This window comes from Uranotaenia lowii, unplaced genomic scaffold (genome assembly GCF_029784155.1).
Source record: "Uranotaenia lowii strain MFRU-FL unplaced genomic scaffold, ASM2978415v1 HiC_scaffold_195, whole genome shotgun sequence".
NCBI lineage: Eukaryota > Metazoa > Arthropoda > Insecta > Diptera > Culicidae > Uranotaenia > Uranotaenia lowii.
In genome coordinates, this window is record NW_026598021.1 from 39,291 (window position 1) to 61,300 (window position 22,010).

General features: G+C 32.1%; 1 protein-coding gene across 1 annotated transcript in view; it reads right to left on the reverse strand.

The window, feature by feature from the left end:
• Window positions 1-19,710, reverse strand: part of LOC129759574 (circadian locomoter output cycles protein kaput) — a 39,968-nt gene extending 20,258 nt beyond the window's left edge. The window contains exons 1-4 of the mRNA XM_055757047.1: window positions 18,606-19,710; window positions 755-1,190; window positions 365-695; window positions 90-306 (exon numbers count right to left, since the gene is read on the reverse strand). Of these exons, the coding sequence (XP_055613022.1) occupies window positions 90-306; window positions 365-695; window positions 755-819 (613 nt within the window). The 5' untranslated portion in view covers window positions 820-1,190; window positions 18,606-19,710. The remainder of the gene's footprint in view (window positions 1-89; window positions 307-364; window positions 696-754; window positions 1,191-18,605) is intronic.
• Between the last annotated feature and the right edge of the window lie 2,300 nt (window positions 19,711-22,010).

Genomic DNA, 22,010 nt, shown 5'->3' on the forward strand with positions numbered 1-22,010 from the left:
AATTCCAAATTTCGATTCAAAACCGTCAAACGTTTTTCAAATGAACTAGATTTGTTCAAATAAAAATAAATCAGGAGAAAGTTACTCACTAAAGTACCCGGTGAACTGTACCAGCTCGTACGAAATCTCCGCCCGATAGTCGGCCGTTCCCCGTTTAATGTAACAGCAGAATGTGACCTGATTCTCCCGTGAAATTCCCGTCTGCAGCGGATCCACCACAGCCGTCGGATTGAGCAAAATGTTGTACAGATCGTTCTGATCATCCTCATACACCATATCATACACCGTCATGTTGAGCAGGTCACTCTAAAAATGTTTGTAGTTTCTTTAGATGAATTCATGATGTCGAATTTTACGAACTCACAGGTAAATGTCCCAGCAACGAGGTGATACTTTCCGAGGCGTAGAAAACCCTCCCAGTTGATGAAAATACAATTATAAATCCGTCCAACGCTTCCAGAATGAGGTGGGTGAACTCTTCGTTGGACAGGAAGGACGGCTTCCAGTCAGTCTGGATCTCGTGAACCCGTGATCGTACCGCAATTTCGTTGTGGCTCTTGAGGAAGGCAATCGTCGACTTGAGCACGGTACTTTTGTCCATCTTGCGGCTGTTCGAAGACACCATCGAGCTGAGCTCATTCACGAGCAGGTTGAATTGATCTCGGCGCTTCTTTTCGCTTAGATTCCGAGATTTTCTGAAATAAAAATTACATTAAAACATGTTAATTCAGATTGGATAAGTTAAAGTAGGTACCTTTTGGTTTCATCCTTGTCATCGGGATCGTCATCCATTCTACCGGGTGATAGTGGATCCATCATTTTGTTGGGAAATGTTAAGACACAAAACTCCAAATTCTCTCCCGACGATAAACTTTACTCTAACAATGACTAAAATTGTTTTCTATAATCTAAATATCACATTCAGTTGCCTTATTCGGTTGGTAAAATCTAATTGCACTATACAAACGGTAGCTTTTGTACCGCTTAAAAAGTTTCTCAAATGAGAGGTAAAGTTTGAAACCGTCGCGTCGTGTTGTTTTGTTTGTCGATATCTTCAATCGATCATCAGCATCGGGATTTACTTGATCTTATGTAACGTTGTTGACGTAATATGGTATGCACAATTCTGCTAAACTTAATAAATTCGTCAGCTTGATCATAGTTCGTTTGGGTTGTGGGTGGTCCTGAACCTGAAAGTGAAAAAAAAGAAAAAAAAATGTTACTTCAATGTTGGAAAAAATTATAAAAATGGTTGCCTGAAAAAAAAACCTCAAAATCATCTGTTACTAAAACTAGAACTAGGAATTCTACACGCGCCACCAGGTGTTATGCAATTCAAGAGTATCAATGTTTTTGTTTTTCTACCAAGCTTGGTAAGAATCACTTATGACGATCAAGTCAATGGTAAATAAATCACTTATACTGCGATACTAGTTTAAAAGTGTGAAATTCGTGTAGAAAGCTCTAGTCAGACGCTATCGCATCAAACATTTATAGATGGACTTTCAAGTGCAAACATTTCCAACCGTGAAACTAAATAGAGGCACTAAGAATAAGAAAAGCACTTGAATTTTAAAAATGACATATCATTCTATAGCTCAATCAATGAATTTATGTCTGTCTGTTCCCTATAGACTCGGAATTTACTAGGGAAATTTGAGAGGGAGCCTCCCAAACAAATGAATCATGATTAAAGAACTAAGCAAGCAAAAGGGTCCAAGTTTTGCGCTGGAGAGTATTTGGATACGACCAAAATTTCTATGATTATTTAAGACCCTCTTTCCTTTCAAAGGGGGAGAAAGAGAACTCCCATCCAATTTTGAACATAGCTTAGCTTAGCTTGATCGACTACTCACATCCACCTTAAATTGTCAAATCCAAAATGAGAACTTCCATCCAATTTCGAACATAACTCAAAAACTTTTCAAACAAGTGGTACCAAATTTGGCACGGGAGGATATTCGGATGTGAGGAATGTTTCTTTGATGATTTCAGACCCTTCCTTTTTGAAAGGGAAAATAGAAAAACGGAGGAGGTTAAAATCCATTTTTTTTTTGAAAGTTTATTGTGTTTGGAGAGAGCGGCTCCTATACAATTTTGTACAAATCTCGAGACTATACTAACAAATGGAACCAAGTATTGCATGGAGGGGTATTTGGATACATGGAATATTTTAATGATGATTTGAAGCCCCTTAAATTTTTTTTTGCGTAACGCGAGAACTTATCAAGCAAATGAAATCAAATTCAGTATAGCCGGGTATTTTTATACGAAGTATATGTATGTATATATAAATTTGAAACCCCTCCGTCATTTGAAAGGGTTGGTAGAAAAAAAGGCTTCCATCCAATTTTTGTATAACTCGAAAGCTTATCGATCGAATGATACGAGAAATACTTCAATGATTATGACCCCTCGCTCCAGGGCCGTGCGAAGGACCCGCCCATGGGGGGGGGAGGGGTTCTAAATTCAGATTCAACCAAAAAGTTATGACAATACCAAAAATACACAAGAAATATGAAAATTGATTTCTAAACCATTTTCGTACTTATTATTATCACACAAACTCAAAAAATAATTAATTTTACTCATAATCAACATTTTCAAAACGAATCAGAATTAATGTTACAAATCAATGTTATTTCCGGTAAGTGATTGATAAATTATTGAAAATAATGTACCTTATTCTGAAGCTCGGAATCTGGACTAGAAATTTGCTTGGAAATAAATTCTAAGCAGTCTAGGTGTCAAATTTGAAATCAATACTTCCAAAACTCCAGAAAAGGAATGAAAATTAAAATTTCAAATAAAGCTTCGGACATAAAAATTAATGCACAGATATAGAAAACATAAGATATAACACCAGTTTTTTTTTTTAAACCTGAATTCTAAAATAAATGTCAAAATTCTAAAATAAAATCATGATTGAAAATTGTTAGAAAAATTATAATGATTGTTATTTATTATTCATCTAATTTTAAATTTCATTTCTTCATTTTCAATTAAAGGATTGATTAAAAAAATTCACTGTAGTATCTTGAATTTGGAAAAAAATAATCACGATTAGAAATTTCAATTTTTAATAAGGAAAAAACACTTTAAATTTGGGAAAAATTATATAATAGCTGAAAATTGAATTTTATTTGATGGAAACAAGAAAATATTAAATTTTATTCAATATTTCCAGTGATCAAAGCCAAAAATAAATCCCTTTTCCAAAACATAATAATAACTTTATAAATTTATGATACAACATGTTCAAATGTACTGAAAAATTACAGATTGGGAAATGATCAATAAATAACTGATGAATTAAAAATAAAAATTAATAACTCCAAGTTTTGTTGTAAATATTGAAAGCACAAGAATAATACAAATTTAGTAAACATTGCGCATTAAAATTTACCATCAAAGTTGCTACTTCGAATCAAATTAATTGTAGATAAGATACATTAAAAATCATGATTGAAACACATAATTTGATAGAATGAAAATAAAAGAATTATTTATAAATTTTCAATCTAAAGTTTAAAAGTTTAAAATTTTAAGATAAACATATTTTGTCGCTATCAATTTGAATAATGAGTCCAGAAAAAAACGGAAGGTGGAAACTCTGTTTTTCTTATTAAAAATTTAGATTCAAAGGCAGAGGATTATATTTTTAGAACACAAAAATTCAGATTTGAAAAACCAAGACAAACTTATGAAAAATATTTCATAAAATTCAAATTGTTTACTGTAAAATACGGCTAATGTGTTTGAAAGTTAAAACAAAATATGAAGATGAAAAAGATAATTTTTTGAATATTTAAAGGATTTTTTCAATAAACTCGTCTCATCATTTAAAAAAACGAATTTAATTGATTACTTAAAAGAACAGGATTTTGGTACTTATCATTGAATGATTGATTTGGATTTAAACTTCCTGAACTCGAATCTTTTGTCAAATTTTATCTATCACCTTGCGTTTTAGTGATGGAGTTTATAAGCTTCAAAATATGTCAGTTTTAAGAGCAATCAATCATTGATAATTGATAAAGTAACAAATCGACGAATACAGAAAAAAAATCTGATTCTGAATTTGGTTGTTATACGAGATCAATTCAAAGATGATGATGCATGATCTAAAAAAGTTAAATTCTACAGTTTATAAAAATTTGGAAAGATATCATTACAAGTATTTCTGACATTACTGAATAAAATTTAAAAAAATTGAATTCATTTAAAAAAAAAAGTTCAAACTTGCAACACGATTTGATTTTTGCTTTAAAAATACTTAAAATTCAATTTGGTTTAAACCTTAATTAAAAATGGGGAACAGTATACAAATTGAAAACTTCTATATTTATTCACAGAACTCAAAATTACTTTAAATCTTGAGGAAAGTTGAAAATTGATTTATACCTTTATTTTTAGATGATGTGTTTTTGTTTTAAAGTTTTGTCAAAAAATTCAGCAATTTCTTGAATAATTTTAAGGACACCCAAATTAGTCAATATTAGCTTTAAAATTCTTTGCACCTCGAGTGATGTTAATTTTGTGGCCTTGTGTAATTTATCAAAAAGTTTTTGAATGTGATGTTGAGCATTTAGAAGAATAAGAAACACAAAATTTAATTGAGACTGAAGTTGGATTCTTGAAAAATATTTTATATAATTAAGAAGATAATCTAGGTATAAGGTTTTTATTTGCTAATTCTGATGACCATCGTGAGTCATGATGTATGACTTCCAACTTGTTGATGTATAAAATAAGTATCCGATGATTCAATTTTGAAGTTAAATTGGTTGGTTTCATATTCTGAATTTATTTGGTTACACTGCTGAATAAAAACCCATTCTTAAGACGAGGTATGTATGCAAGTTCGTTTGCAAAAGGTAGATCAAAATGAAAACCGAAACTTATAATTAAAAATTAGTTTAAAATCATGATCCATATGTGCCATATGTATGTAATGTCGTATAACAAATTCCCAACGGAGACGAGAAAATTTTTTGACATTCTTTCTAACACTTATTTAACACCTTTTAAGATATAGCAATTTCTCTTTACTACTTCGAAAATTGTACTTGGAAAAAATCTTCATGGGGGGGGGGGGTTAAAACCTTAACCCCCCCCCCCTCCGTTCGCACGGCCTTGCCTAGCTCCTTTCGAGTGAAGATGGGAAGCGAAAAGGGGATCTCTGAAATGTTTCTATGATTTTTTGAAATAAATCACTTCTCCCGATATGTATCCCAGTTCAAATCATAATATTTATAGTTGGTCGAAAAGTAATCAGAAATATGATTGAATAAAAGTGGAAAATTGTTGGAAATACTATACTTTTCTTTGCGTGTTAGAACAAAATTCTGTTCAATTTTTGGATAAAAGCCTCCACCTGTCGACATTGCACGGCAGCAATTCGAGCATGAAAATTTGACTTAAAAATATCCTGTCGGAAAAATAGCATGTTTTCCAACCTGTTCAGTCCATTCGAGTAGTCTCAAATAGAGTGTCCCACCCGGGATTTCCCTACCGGTAATTTCCAAATCCCGGGAATGGCTTAAAGATCCCGGAAATTCGAGAAGAAAATAAAAATTACTAACTGCTACTACTGCTAAATTACTAAAAAATCAGGCGATCTAAATTGGAAAATGGATCAGTTTGAGCTAGGAAAATGATAGTCGTACACTGATATATTAGACTGAGTCGATTTGGGGTCATTTTTGAATTTCTCAAACCCTAGGGTCTTAAAAGCTTCGTCTTGGTCCAAAACTCATCTATGATTTTTTGCAGAATTTTTAAGTAACGTTTACATGAGTAAATTTGAACTTTTAGGTTTGTATGGGAAAATTGAATATTTTGTACTGAAAAATCAACATCATTTATGTTTCTTCTGTGAAACCGAGTCAGCTGATGATTTTTGTGCCAATTTATAAAATTCCTCAACGAAATTTTCCGCTGAACAACTTTGTTGAAGACCGTTACTTCGTATTATATTAGACAAAAAAGTTATTAGCTGTTTAACAGGGGTATGACTTTACGCATTGATAAACCATAAATTTAATGGACATCACTGCATGGTGCCTTGCGAGGTATTGCATGACTCCAGCAGTGATGTCAATTGAATTAATCTATATATATAAAAATGAATGTTTGTCTGTCTGTCTGTTCCCTATAGACTCGGAAACTACTGAACCGATCATCGTGAAACTTGGCATCTGAGGGTTTTTGGGGCCGGAGATGGTTTCTATAATAGTTAAAACCCCATCCGACTTAAGAGAGGAGGGCCTCCCATACAAAATTTGTAGTTTTCCGAAACAAATTAAAGTCATGACATCCATTTTCTCGAGATTTTTTTTTCCATTGGGCGGTTTGTTTTTCGTCTCCATGGTCGAGGCGTCGCAAACATACGTCGCGAGAGGATAGTAACCATGGCATAGCATACTGATCAGTGGGAATATTTTGGCGTCGGACGTCGGGATTCGTAAGTAAGTAAGTAGTAGGAATATTTTGGCGCGTATTTCTCAACCAAGCATATTTTCAATGCAAGAGGTGGCGATATGAAGCATTGATGTGATTTTTTTTCTACTTGATTCCTAGCTCATTTGTACAGCACATGGTTATGAATGACGCCTAGATGTGATCCAGATTGACATTTTGCCGATCGAATAAAACATATACTCTTTTTTTGCCAAAATCTGAAATTGAAAAGTCATGTCATGGCATCTATTTTTAGAGATTTTCTTTTCTTTGAGGGGTTTGTTTTTCGTCTCTATGGTTGAGCAAACGTCGTCGCAAGTGGATAGTAACCAAAGCATAATGTTCATTGATCGCTGAAAAAATTTTAAAAATAGGCGCCTGTTTCTCAATCAAGTAGGTAGGCCTATATTTCTTATGCACGTGGGGCGATATGCAACCTAGATATGTTTTTTCTTACCTAATTGTACACAGCATGTGGAAATAAATGACGCTTAGATGTGACACGGATTGGTATTTTATCAATTGAATCAAAAGCAATTGAAAGATTTGCAAAAATATTTCCATATTTGATGTCCATATAGCATTTGTTGTCTAAAAATATAAATTTAGTTCTGATGCTAATGAAGTAATGGTATGACACTTTGCGGACAATTGAAAAAAAAAACTGAAAGTAAAGAATTTACATACAGATTTTTAATTCATTTTGCCTACAAGGTTATTTTTGAATCATATTGATAACACTAACAGAAATATGAATAAGATGTTTTCAACAGAGGTAGATCGGAAACATTTTTTTGAACATGTAAAAATGTACTTAACTGAAAAAGAAGTTCAAAAATCCGATCCGACACATGAACTGATTAAGAGCCTTTTCTTCAAATTAGATAACATAGGACTGACGAGTTCATAAGTGAAAGGTATCAGTGAAATAAACTGACTTTTATTGACCAAAAGTGAGGTAATTCATTTTCCGAAAGAATTTTCATTCAAGTATTCAAGGAACACTAGAGCATGCTCAAACGTTCAACTTTTCTCTGTTACAAAAAAAAAAAAATTTCTTCTAAAAATTGTTACTTCGGCCCAAATACACAACTGGAACGAATTTAGAAATGAAAATGGGAGCTTTTTATTTTAAATAATTCTGAAAAAAAACATCGTACTTTTTGCTTACATACCAGTTCAAGTACGTGCTTAACATGAAAAATGTTTTTGTGTTACATGGCTGCATAAAAGAGCCTTTTTGATCCGCTTCTTTTTTGAAAAGTGAGACTTTAGAACTGATATTCAACTGGAAGCAAAATTTTTATGAGAAATGTTTAGTTTACTTTTAAAGTGTTCAAAACAATATTCCCTCCTGTCAACTTACACGGTGGGGCAAGGGCAAACGTCAAACTTATAAGTAATTCATCTTCAAAAGGATTCAATATGTTGCAAAGACCAGAAGGGGTATTCCGAATGTTGAAACTGAAGCGGATATTTAAAATTCTTAAATGTCTTTGTAAATGAAGGTCATTTGCTTTGAACAGCATTCGTTAATAGTGGAATAACAAACATAATTTTATACTGCTGGAATACTGCAGATATATCAATGAAACTTGATAAAACAAACAAACAGAAATACGTATTAGATCCAACTTAAAGCCATTACTCTGACGCATCTGAAAATAAGCTTTGCATTTACACTTGCCCCAATATACGGGACAAAGTTAACTTAGAAATTTGTTTTTGCAAACGTTTTTGAATATTTGACTTTAAAAGAGAAAATAAAAAATGCAAAATTATTTAGTGATGCAACTGATATGTTTTGCTTTAATAAATTGTTGAAAAAATCAATTTGTACTGTATACAATCGATAATTTTCATACCATGATAAGTGTTGTTTGGGAAAACTTCAAGCTATAATGTCTCATGTCTACGAGTTTGTTATATAGCGAAACATTTTTTTATCATAATTTTGGCGCAAAAAGAATAGATATTCAAACTGCTTCGAAGGGCGAGGATGGTGAAAAAAGCTGTTTGAAAATGTGTATTAAAAATCCTTTTCATCGTTTTTTTTTCAAATTTCGATAGCTTATTTTTTCAACTCCAAAAAATACATCATCTAAATCTTATCAGGGGCTGGAAGTGCTCAAAATACAGAATTTTAGGAAAATACTCAAAAAACTGTCCCATTTCACGCTATTGATCGGTTTTCAAAACTCTATTTCCATAAAGTACAATGTGCAACAAATTCCAATAAGCGAATCTTTTTCTTTCAATTAGAAATTTATGTAAACTCGAGCCAGGTAAATCAGCTTACCTTCTTCAAGCAGAGTGGGGGACAAAATTGGAAGAGATGGAAGAGCTCCCATGTAAGTTTAAGATAAAGAGTTTTTCAAAGAAGGGACAAATGTTTTTATGGAAGTTCGTAACTTCCTACTTTGGGAAAAAAAAGGTGGAAAATCCATAAATATTGACATTATTTGAGCCATTATGAAGCTTAAAAAACAGAGTACAAATTTCAGATCTAGAAAAACAAGTTTAGAGATCAAGTATATTTATAAAAAATGCTTCCAAATCTAAATTTGAATAAATTTTTACAAATTACATTTATTTTTGCAAGGTGTAGCAATGCACACCGGGTCAGCTTGTTGCTTATCAATGCGAAAAGTCATACCCCTGTTAAACTAATAACTTTTTTGTCTTATATAATACGAAGTTACGGTCTTCAACAAAGTTGTTCAGCGGAAAATTTCCTTGAGGAATTTTATAAATTGGCACAAAAATCATCAGCTGGCTTGGTTCCACAGAAGAAACAAAAATGATGTTGATTTTTCAGTACAAAATATTCAATTTTCCCATAACAAAGTTCAAATTTACTCATGTAAACGTTACTTAAAAACACTAATATATGGCTTGAACCATGGGAGGCCAAACCATGACCCGTGGACTACATTTGGCCCGTGGCTGACATTTTGTGGCCCGCGAAGCTTTTTTCGAAACAACCATGTTCTCAGAATTGAATGTTTTTCTTGGTATATATCATTTGGAAAAAAGACCTAGATCTTCATCCACTTAATTCTAAATGATAGTCGGAGGAATTTTCATGATTTGGTATAATATAATTTGACAAAAAGTTTAACGTCACCGAAAAAAAGGATCAATAACAATTCTAATAAAAAAAATCAAATTTCTTCATAGATATTATTCAATATTTAACACATTCACAGGAGAACATCATTTTTGCTGCCTATGTTTTGATAAATTATTTATAACTTCTAAATTTAGTGATATAACGTGTGAAAAATTTAAATTTGATCAGTTTTAAGTAAAATCGATGTTTAATTGCTAAAAAATAAATTAATAAACCTACGTGAAAACTTAAACCTAATTTTGAATCTGATTATTATACATTATTCAATCACGGATTCAGATCTTGATTTGCTAATTGTTTCAGAGATACGCTTTAAAAATATAAAAATTAAATCTTACAGTTTTTAGAACTTTTAATAGGTAAGATTATAACTATTTCTAACATCATTTATGAAAGTCTTCGATTATTAAATATTTAAGATTATAACTTAATTAACAACTTTGTTGCAGACAGTGATACGAGTCGACTTATGCCTAAACAAATATCAAAGGTTCAAATTAGTTTAAATCTCTTCTGAAATTCCGTCCAATTTACCGTGTTTTTGCAGTATTGTGAAAAATTGACAAAAAGAAGACTACTGTCTTTTTTTTTCTCAGATGACAAAATTATACGCGGTCTTCTGAAAATTTGTTCATTGAATTAAAAACATTTTTTCAAAATCATTGACACGTTCTATAGTTTACCAAAAAATTGCACAAATTTATTTAATTAATTTTTACCTTTTTTAAAAAGTTAACTCAAAACAAGAGCTGAAAGAAAAAAAAAACTAATTGCATTAGATTCAACGCTCCCATATCAGTAAAAATTAGCTCTTAAAGTGTTTGCACCTCGGAGAAATGTAAAATTTGTTGCTTCGTGTTATCTGTAGGTACTTTCTGTACCTTCGAATAAATTTATTTTATTGAAGGAAATTGGTTTTGATACGTTTTTTAAATTTTTATAAGTTTTTTCATTAAAAAAAGCGGCGCAATGATTATAAATAACCAAATGCATTTTCATCCTGTTTATAAATGACTAGCTGACTCGGTGTGCTTAGCTACACCTTTCAATAACAAATGTTATTTTCAGAAACTTTTTAAATTTTTATTGTTTTGTTGGCATTATTTTAAATCAAATAACAACATAATTCATAAGCAACCGCTTTAAAATGAGAACTACAGCTGGAGTTTCGAATTGCAATACAAAGATATTTTCTTAATCTTGATCTGTGAATTTGTGTTAAAAATATGATAATTTTAATCTGTTTCTTTAAGCTTCGCCCTGAAAAAGGAGGGTCTCAAATTAATCTTACGCAAACAATCTAACTTATGAAATCTGGTTGTTTTTGCTTGATATGTTCTAAAAACTGATAAGAGAGCCCCCCTGTCCTCCCTTTCACCCCCTGCTGAATGGAGGACGGGATCTTTAATAATCATACCCATTTTTTTCGTTCCCAAAATCCTCTTATATCATATATAGTTCCATTGGTTGATAAGTTTTTGAGCTTTACAACAACATTTATATGGAGCCCCCTCCTTTCTTCCCCTCTCAACACTGTGAAGCGTAAGAGTCTATAACAATCGTAGAAACATATCTCGTAACCAAGTACCTTTTCATGCCATATTTGATTCCATTGGTTGGCTTCGTTAGCATAAATTGAGAACTTATGCTAACAAAATTGTATTGGGCTCACCTCCCTTCTCCTATGTACCTACTCACTGAAAGGAGGATGGTGTGTCAGATAATCATAGAATCATACCAAAATGAATTTTTATGTAAAATTTTGTCCATTTCTCGGATTTTGTAAAAAAAAAAGTTAAATGTATTCCTCTTCCCTTCCTATAATCCCAATTCTATCCTCCTACTGCAAGAAAGGAATCTTTTCACATAGGAAAATTTAGTATTCAAATACCATCCCATGCCAAATTAAAAAAAAAAATGGTTTTATTTGCGTTGTAATTTATTGGGTTATGCATAAACTTGAAAGGAAGTACCATCCCCCCTTCCGTTCTCCCCATTGAATGGAGGGGTGAAAACTTAATATTCCTAAAAATATTTTTCTTATTCAAATACTTTATGATGCCAAATTTGGTATCACTTGCACGATTTATTCTCAAGTTATGCAAAAAATTTGTATGGAAGCCCCTTTTTCCCCCTTTATATCTTTCCGCTGAGAAAAGGTGAAACATTTCTCGTCTCCAAATACCCTCACATGGCAAATATGGTTCAATTTTCTCGATCAGCTTTCAAATTATACTGAAAATTTGAAGGAAGACTTCTCCCCTCCTTTTCATCCACCTCTTTGAAGGAGTGAGGGATACCAAATATTCATAGAAGCATTTCTCGTACCCAAATATCGTTCATGCAGTAAAAATTGTATGAAACTCCCCTTCCTCTTTCCTTACTCCCCGCTGGAAGAAGGAAGGGGTCTCAAACAATCATTAGAACATGTCACGTTCCCAAATACCCGCCCATGCCAAATTTGGTTCCATTAGCTTAATTAGTTTTTGAGTTATGTAAAAAATTATAAAAGAGGCCCCTCCCCCTTAATATCTCCCTACTGGAAAGAGGGAGCGGTCTCAAATAGTCATAGAAATATTTTTCTTATCCAAATACCCTTCCATGCTCAATTTGGTTCCATTTGCTTTATTAGTTTTTGAGTTATGTAAAAAAATATGAAAGAGCCCCCCCTACTGGAAAGAGGGAGGGGTCTCGAATAACCATTGAATTATTTTTCGTATCCAAATACCTTCCCATGCCAAATTTGGTTCCAATATCTTGATTAGTTTTCGAGTTGTATGATAAATTGTAAGGTAGCCCCCCTCCCCCCTTCCTATCACCCCATTGAGAGGAGGGAGGGGTACCTTATATTCATAGAAATATTCCTTGTTCTCAGATACCACCCCATGCCAAATTTGATACCATTTACTTGATGCATTCTCGATTTATGCGAAAAATTGACTTTTGCTTGGGAGGCCCCTTCCCCCCTTCATGAGAAAGGGAGGGGCCTCAAACCATAATAGGAACCAACCCCTGCCTCCAATACTCCCACCTACCAAGTTTCACGCAAATCGGTTCAGTAGTTTCCGAGTCAGACAGACAGACAGACAGACAGACAGGCAGAAATTCATTTTTATATATATAGATTTCCCCGATACACATATCAAATCAAGATATTATGACAGATTCCACTGAAAATTTATATTTTTTCTGTTTGCTAAAAAAGGGTAAATTTTGAGATTCAACTCGAAAGAGTTCAAAAGGTACTTAGTAAATAATCTTTTAAATGCCAAGAGCCTATGAACGCTACAATTTTGCAACAATTCCATTCCATGTAACGTTTTTTTTTAATTAATTCGAAACACCTACAAAATTTTTCAGGGAGACCGATAAACTTCAAAGCTTTGGAAATGGGCGGCAATTTGCATTCATGGAATTAATTACAATGGTTTTGAATCGTTTGAAAGAATTCGTAAAATAAAATGCATGGAACAATACTACTAAGATGAATCTGTACTTGGAACAGGCATATGCAGAAATTATTATTTGTAATAGCGTATTTTATTTTTTTTTCCTGGAATATGAAAGAAAAATTACTTGTTTGGCCCGCGAACAAATCTCATATCCAAAATTTGGCCCACCTGTTGAAAATGTTGGCCACCCATGGCTTAGACGAATACATTTTTTTTTCTTAAAACTGGTTAATACATTGAATTTTATAAATAATGTTTTTTCAGACGACAATATAGTGTAAAAGTGAAAAACGACAAAGAATCTATGAATCCAACAATTCTAATGAAGAAACGCACGAGATGAATCTGAAAATTCAACACATTTTGCAACACTCATCATTTAGAACTTCCGTTTCGCCCAGGGGTGGAAAACAGAAGAAAAAAACTAAAAAGGCGCTCAAATGTCAAATTGATCTGATTAAATCACCGACCAGTGAGCAGGCAACAAATTTTGTTTTATTAGGATGACCATTCTTTTTTTAAGTAGTTGAGAGAGTTTTGCATTGGATAAGTTTACAAGTTTCACCAAACTGAGTATGCCTCATCTATGAAACAACAGCTTTGTTGATTTTTTTTTGGTTCCAGCATTTTTATCATAAACGATTCTAAATCAAAAAGGGCTAATTTTTTTGTCGAAAAGTAAAAAATGCTCCAAAAAATGCTGCAGCAAAATTTCTATTTGCCTGACCTGGCGTTTCGCAAACTGTTGACAGTAGCAAAATCATCGCATAGAAATAATATATTTTGAAACAAAAGGATACTTGTCTGACGAGATTTGATAAATAACCTGACTATCTTTCTTAATCATTATTTTTGCAATAAATATCAGTCAAGTTTGTCGGTTAAAGTACTTTGATTTTGGGTCTTGGGTTTTAATTTTTCTAATTGAACTTTTGAGGCATCGAAAAGTTTGAAGCGAAAATCGAAATCAAGTGCTTAATCTGTGTAGTCAGTGGTAAAAAGTTTTTTTTAATTTATTCATTATTTTTTTATTTAAACACAACAGACATAAAAAAAATCTAAAACAGCAATAAAATCTCATTTTATGAATGAATGAATATCTATCACAGTATCGAATTGCCCCATTCTACCCACAATGGGACAGGTTATTGATTTAAGATACCGTTGAATTGCGGTGGCCAATTGTGCGAGGGAGGACGACGTATCAGTCAGAGGCCGAAACCGAAAATATTCATTTCGTAATCCGGTACGGTTGTGTTTGTTTGTGGTAGGTAAATACCATATGAAATGAAAAGCATTCTCCCCGAAGGGATATCCTGGCGACGACGTGTAGGCCTATCACTCTCGGAAGTTCGTCTCGAATTGTTAACTTTGGACTTGAATTGTTGACTTGGATCTTGAAACTGGTCTTATTGACTGCGAAATCAGAGATCTCAAATGAAACATGACATTATTTCTAACAATCGTTATAAATGTCAACCACAATATCAAAGTTTTTAAATAACTATGATGATGAGACGATACGCCTCATTGAGTGACCTCAATTCAATGACTTTTCAAATTCAATTCAATTATTTCAAATTCGCAAGTCAATGTAATGTGTAATATCAACCAGTTCAATTTGCAAGATAAAGGAAACGGACATCAAACGCAACATTCGAATCGTTGCATAACTTAACGGAAGCTGACAAAAGGTGGGAGGTAAATATCAGCGTCTTCTATTATTAACTTTTTACTAGGAAAAAGACGAAAGTTTCAAGCAATGCACAACTGGAATCAATACCCGACAGATTTTCTCCAGTGAACGTTATTCAGATACATATCGTCAACTGGGGCATCATGCAACACTTTTCAATTTTAATGGCTTCTAAAAACTTAATGTCTACAGATAATCATATCGCTTGTTCATTTTAACATCAAATTGACATAGCCAGAAAAAATTATTAGTTTCACCAGTAATTTTTGGATTTACAAAAACATGCGATTTTCACTCTCCCTAAAAAATAGGAAAAGTGCAAAAAACTTTGTTTTCAATAATAAATCAAATGAAAGTGTTTGAAAATGTATAGTTTTGATATTTTTGTAATGTCATAACCCATTAAGCACTAATTGCAGTAATTTTTGGTTTTGTTCGAACCAAATTTTACATTTTTTTTTCTGTCAAAAATGTTTTTAACGAAAAAGTATGAGGGTGCAGCGTACATTTAGGGGTAAAAAATACTACAAAATATTCTACTAGCTGAAATCATAAAAATAAATGGTTGGATGGATGAAATTTTGAAATTAACAAATGCGTGAAAACAATCATATGGAAACGAGAATTATGTTTAATTTGCATTTTGATGCATTTTAGCCCAGACTGGTAACTGAATTATGAAAATATATATTTGAAAAATTTTGGTTGCTGTCTTAGAAATATTTTTACACCAACAGAGTTCGTAAAGGATATAAAAAGCAATATATTTTATGTTTGAAGATGATATCATTGAACCAAACTGTCATACTTGGTTAAATTTTTACGCCATCGAAAAGTGTAAAAACTTGTGCATATAGGCTCGAACAAAAGGCTCGATTTTTCAAATTTTCTATGGAAATCAAAACCTTTAAAAACAATCTCACGATGTGAGAAACTACGTCAAGATCATTTTTTTATCATTGAATGATAACAAGTAAAGTTAAGTTAAGTTTTTCTACCATATTCTTACACAACTTACACAACAGTTAATTCAAATCTGAATCTACAATATCCTTAGAATGCTCGAAAAACATTGAAATCGTATAAAAAAGGGAGAGGTTTTATAGATAACCTTTTTTATTGTACATTTGAAAGAATAAAGCGCGGCATGTGATAAAGCTCAGTTGTCATGGCAGTTTCCTCCTGAGCTGATGTCCAGAGTTCGAACCCAAGAATAAACATCGCACACAGTTGTACCGGATAAGTTTTTCAATAACTGTCCGCCAATTGCAACGTTGGTCTAAATTCGCGAATACCAAAAACGGTCGCTAATACCATGATAAAACAACTATAATCGAAAAAAAATCCATAAGATGAGGAGCTTTCTTGTTTTCAAAAATAAAATGGAAATTGCTAAAATGTCGGTTACCAAAAGAAGACCAAAAGTCACTCCTCAGTGTGAGAGTCTAAATAGAAACATCTTCCTTTAAAAAAAATTAACAGTCAAAAATTATGAAATTGTTTTTATTTTATTTTCTGATCCTCCTGACTTTTGAAACTTTTTTGAATTTTCCGACTTTTTTTTTAATTTCCTGACTCTTCTGGTCTTCTTGACTTTTCTGACTTTTCTGACTTTTCTGACTTTTGTAACTTTTAAGACTTTTTTGATTTTTCTTACTTTTCTGAGATTTCTGACTATTCTTACTTTACTGACTTTTCTAATTTTCTGTATATCTAAAATTTTCTGAGTTTTCCGACTTTTCTATCTTTCCAGACTTTTCTGATTTCTCTGACTGAACTGACTTTTCTTACATTTTTGACTTTTCTTATTTTCCTGACTTTTTTTTCACTTTTCTGACAAATTTTACTTTTCTGATTTTCTGACCCTTCTGACTTTTCTGACTCTTCTGACTTTTCTGATTTTTCTGATTATTTTGACTTTTCTAACTTTTTTGACATTTTTTACTTCTCTGACTTTTTTTTAACTTTCCGACTTTTCTGACTTTTTTGTTTTTTTTTCTGGTTTTTCTAACAATTTAGACTTTTCTGACCTTTCCGACTTTTCTGACTAGTCTGACCCTTCTGACTTTTCTGACTTTTCTAACTAGTCTGACTTCAATGACTTTTCTGACTTTTCTGACTTTTCTGACTTTTCTGACTTTTTTGACTCTTCTGACTTTTCTGACTTTTCTGACTTTTCTGACTTTTCTGACTTTTCTGACTTTTCTGACTTTTCTGACTTTTATGACTTTTCTGACTTTTCATACTTTTCTGACTCTTCTGACTTTTCTGATTATCTTAACTTTTTTAACTTTTCGGAAATTTTTTTCTTCTCTGACTTTTTTGACTTTTCCGACTTTTCTGACATTTCTGAATTTTTTTTTCTGGTTTTTCAAACAATTTTGACTTTTCTGACTTTCCTGACTTTTCTGACTTTTCTGACTTTTCTGACTTTTCTGAGATTTCTGACTATTCTTACTTTACTAACTTTTCTGACTAGTCTGACTTTAATGACTTTTCTGACATTTCTGACTTTTCTGACTTTTCATACTTTTCTGACTCTTCTGACTTTTCTGATTTTTCTGATTATCTTAACTTTTCTAACTTTTCGGACATTTTTTACTTCTCTGACTTTTTTTACTTTTCCGACTTTTCTGACATTTCTGATTTTTTTTTCTGGTTTTTCTAACATTTTTGACTTTTCCGACTTTCCTGACTTTTCGGATTTTTCTGACTTTTCTGACTTTTCATACTTTTCTGAAATTCTTTATTTGTTTCGAACAGTTGAAAGGGAGTGAGATGAGCCAAACCTGTCCCGAGCCAGTGGTAACGGACCCCTTGGTAGTGCTGCAATGAGTGATGATGAGTTAAGCATGAAGAATATTTGAATGTACGATCGAGACTTCCCGTACCGACTCGGGTCGAAAGACCTACCAGCCACTGGTGGGTTTAACTACATAAACTACATAAAAACTACATAAAATATCTATTGTTGGTTCTTTTTTTTCAAAAGCTTATTATCCCAACATGCTTAAAAAATTCGTGATAACAAGTACGAAGTAAGAAAAACCTATAAGTGCAATTTTCGTCCATTTTGTCAATATTGACATTTTTGTCATTTTTGTCATTTTTGTCATTTTTGTCACTTTTGTCATTTTTGTCATTTTTGTCATTTTTGTCATTTTTGTCATTTTTGTCATTTTTGTCATTTTTGTCATTTTTGTCATTTTTGTCATTTTTGTCATTTTTGTCATTTTTGTCATTTTTGTCATTTTTGTCATTTTTGTCATTTTTGTCATTTTTGTCATTTTTGTCATTTTTGTCATTTTTGTCATTTTTGTCATTTTTGTCATTTTTGTCATTTTTGTCATTTTTGTCATTTTTGTCATTTTTGTCATTTTTGTCATTTTTGTCATTTTTGTCATTTTTGTCATTTTTGTCATTTTTGTCATTTTTGTCATTTTTGTCATTTTTGTCATTTTTGTCATTTTTGTCATTTTTGTCATTTTTGTCATTTTTGTTATTTTTGTCATTTTTGTCATTTTTGTCATTTTTGTCATTTTTGTCATTTTTGTCATTTTTGTCATTTTTGTCATTTTTGTCATTTTTGTCATTTTTGTCATTTTTGTCATTTCTGTCATTTTTGTCATTTTTGTCATTTTTGTCATTTTTGTCGTGTGTAGCCATTATTTTAAACGTTAAAATGTTATTACTTGTTGAATTTATCAACTTCAACTCTGTTTAACCTGTCTCTTAATTATTGGAGTTTTTGTTATCATACCACAAGCAATCAATTCTATTTTTAAACTGTATTACATGTTGCCTCACACAATGTAACCAGTTACATTTCGATTACGTCACTCACGTCACACGAATAACCTACCTTCTATCGTTACATCTCCATAATCACGATTTGTGTAGATTTTTTTCCATCTCGGCTAAGTAAATCCTTTTCCAGTTGCGTGGTTGTCGTTGTGAAAATTAGTATGTCACTGGTTGGTTGTTTGTTTTTCTTCAGCCACAAACTTCGCAAACTCACACTGAATGGTTTTTCTTGATAAAAAAAAAATTCATTCATTAAATATCATTTTCTATGGGCTGTTAACTGGCAACTGTTGATTGCCTTCAACCGGAAACGTACAACTCTTCACAATGACAAAAGTCGCAAAAATTCTTCCATATGCTCCTTCGAGTAAGCTTTGATTTTGTAACCACACTTGGTCGGTGGCCTACTTCGGTGGTTTATTGGGTTGTTTTCGTTTTCCAATCCAAGCAGCCTACTTTGCCAGCTCAGCAAACAGGATCTGCCTGTCTGACACTTTTCAGCCACACAGGAAATTATGGGCCACAAATTTGAAAACGAACAAAAAACAAAAATGGGCGCTAGCAATGCTTTTCGAAACACGTTTTCCGGCTGGTTCGAACGTTGAAGATGACAATTTTCATCTCTCCGGACAATCTTGGCACCTGCACTATCTTTTGGCACTGTTTTGAGCCAGTTTTCGGCACTTTTTCTCCACTTTAGAACGACTTTGGGAGCACGGCACTAGTTGCTGGAAATTACACAACGTTTTCCGCCATTACGGTTTTACTATTACGCACACTAAAACGTGGACTTGGAACACACTAACGACGATGGGGTAAGCTGGAAGAAACAACGACTCGGTCACTATTGTACGATCACAAGCACCCTCAGGGGAAAATTGCACTGTGTTAGATGCATCACTCGTCATAGAACTAGCTAGTTAGTATTTGCATCTAGTAGCCGGGTGGTCAACTCTCAACACTCAAATGTATTCCCGTGTTGCAATTCCCCGATGTCAACAATCAACAGCAATCGAAGTAGTAGGCACTTGTATTAGACACATGTAACAGGTAGGCTTGTGGCACCACTTTGTAGTTGTTTTCCAGTTGCGTAGAATAGTGCACTTCCGATATTCAGTGAAGATAATCAACACTCAACCGATTTGTCTAGTACTAGAAGTCAGTACGATTGTCTCACATACCACAATGCGATGCGAATCTTGTGCATTCTAGTCGCACAAACTAGCGTCATATTACAAACTGCATTCTGCACCACCACCAGCCCACCCAACCTTTTCCCACCCTTCTTGACTGCAAAACAACTGGGCCTGATAAGCGCCCGGCTAGAACAACTTCGCATGCAACTATTTCCCAAATGCATCATCGTCGTCGTCGATGCACTAGACCTCGTTTGATCATTTCATTCACGGTTGTTGTGCGAACGACCGACTGACTTAACTGCCTGCCGGTTGACTCCCGCCCATTAGCGCCGATCTGCTGTCCTGCCCCCTACGAGAGATAATTGACGGGGTTGACGGTGGCCGATAATGACTAGTTTAAGGCTTACAATGTAACACTCTGCTGATGAGAACAGAAATTTAAAAGTTACTTTGGCAAAGATAGAAATTGAACACACCAATTTGGCGAAAGCTTAAAATAATCATGATGGGAAAAAATTACAAATAAAACACATAAGTGGCAAAATGATGCGAACGACAAGATTGAAAACCAATTTAATACAAATGACAAAAATGACAAAAATGACAAAAATGACAAAAATGACAAAAAAGAACAAAAATGACAAAAATGACAAAAATGAAAAAAATGACAAAAATGACAAAAATGACAAAAATGACAAGAATGACAAAAACTACAAAATTTACAAAAACGACAAAAATGACAAAAATGACAAAAATGACAAAAATGACAAAAATGACAAAAATGACAAAAATGACAAAAATGACAAAAATGACAAAAATGACAAAAATGACAAAAATGACAAAAATGCCAAAAATGACAAAAATGACAAAAATTACAAAAAATGACAAAAATGACAAAAATGACAAAAATGACAAAAATGACAAAAATGACAAAAATGACAAAAATGACAAAAAAGAACAAAAATGACAAAAATGACAAAAATGAAAAAAATGACAAAAATGACAAAAATGGCAAAAATGACAAGAATGACAAAAACTACAAAATTTACAAAAACGACAAAAATGACAAAAATGACAAAAATGACAAAAATGACAAAAATGACAAAAATGACAAAAATGACAAAAATGACAAAAATGACAAAAATGACAAAAATGACAAAAATGACAAAAATGACAAAAATGCCAAAAATGACAAAAATGACAAAAATTACAAAAAATGACAAAAATGACAAAAATGACAAAAATGACAAAAATGACAAAAATGACAAAAATGACAAAAATGACAAAAATGACAAAAATGACAAAAATGACAAAAATGACAAAAATGACAAAAATGACAAAAATGACAAAAATGACAAAAATGACAAAAATGACAAAAATGACAAAAATGACAAAAATGACAAAAATGACAAAAATGACAAAAATGACAAAAATGACAAAAATGACAAAAATGACAAAAATGACAAAAATGACAAAAATGACAAAAATGACAAAAATGCCAAAAATGACAATAATGACAAAAATGACAATAATGACAGAAATGACGAAAATTACAAAAATGGCAAAAATGACAAAAATGACAAAAATTACAAAAAATGACAAAAATGACAAAAATGACAAAAATGACAAAAATGACAAGAATGACAAAAACTACAAAATTTACAAAAACGACAAAAATGACAAAAATGACAAAAATGACAAAAATGACAAAAATGACAAAAATGACAAAAATGACAAAAATGACAAAAATGACAAAAATGACAAAAATGACAAAAATGACAAAAATGACAAAAATGACAAAAATGACAAAAATGCCAAAAATGACAAAAATGACAAAAATTACAAAAAATGACAAAAATGACAAAAATGACAAAAATGACAAAAATGACAAAAATGACAAAAATGACAAAAATGACAAAAATGACAAAAATGACAAAAATGACAAAAATGACAAAAATGACAAAAATGACAAAAATGACAAAAATGACAAAAATGACAAAAATGACAAAAATGACAAAAATGACAAAAATGACAAAAATGACAAAAATGACAAAAATGACAAAAATGACAAAAATGACAAAAATGACAAAAATGACAAAAATGACAAAAATGACAAAAATGACAAAAATGACAAAAATGACAAAAATGACAAAAATGACAAAAATGACAAAAATGACAAAAATGACAAAAATGACAAAAATGACAAAAATGACAAAAATGCCAAAAATGACAATAATGACAAAAATGACAATAATGACAGAAATGACGAAAATTACAAAAATGGCAAAAATGTCAAAAAATGACAAAAATGACAAAAATGACAA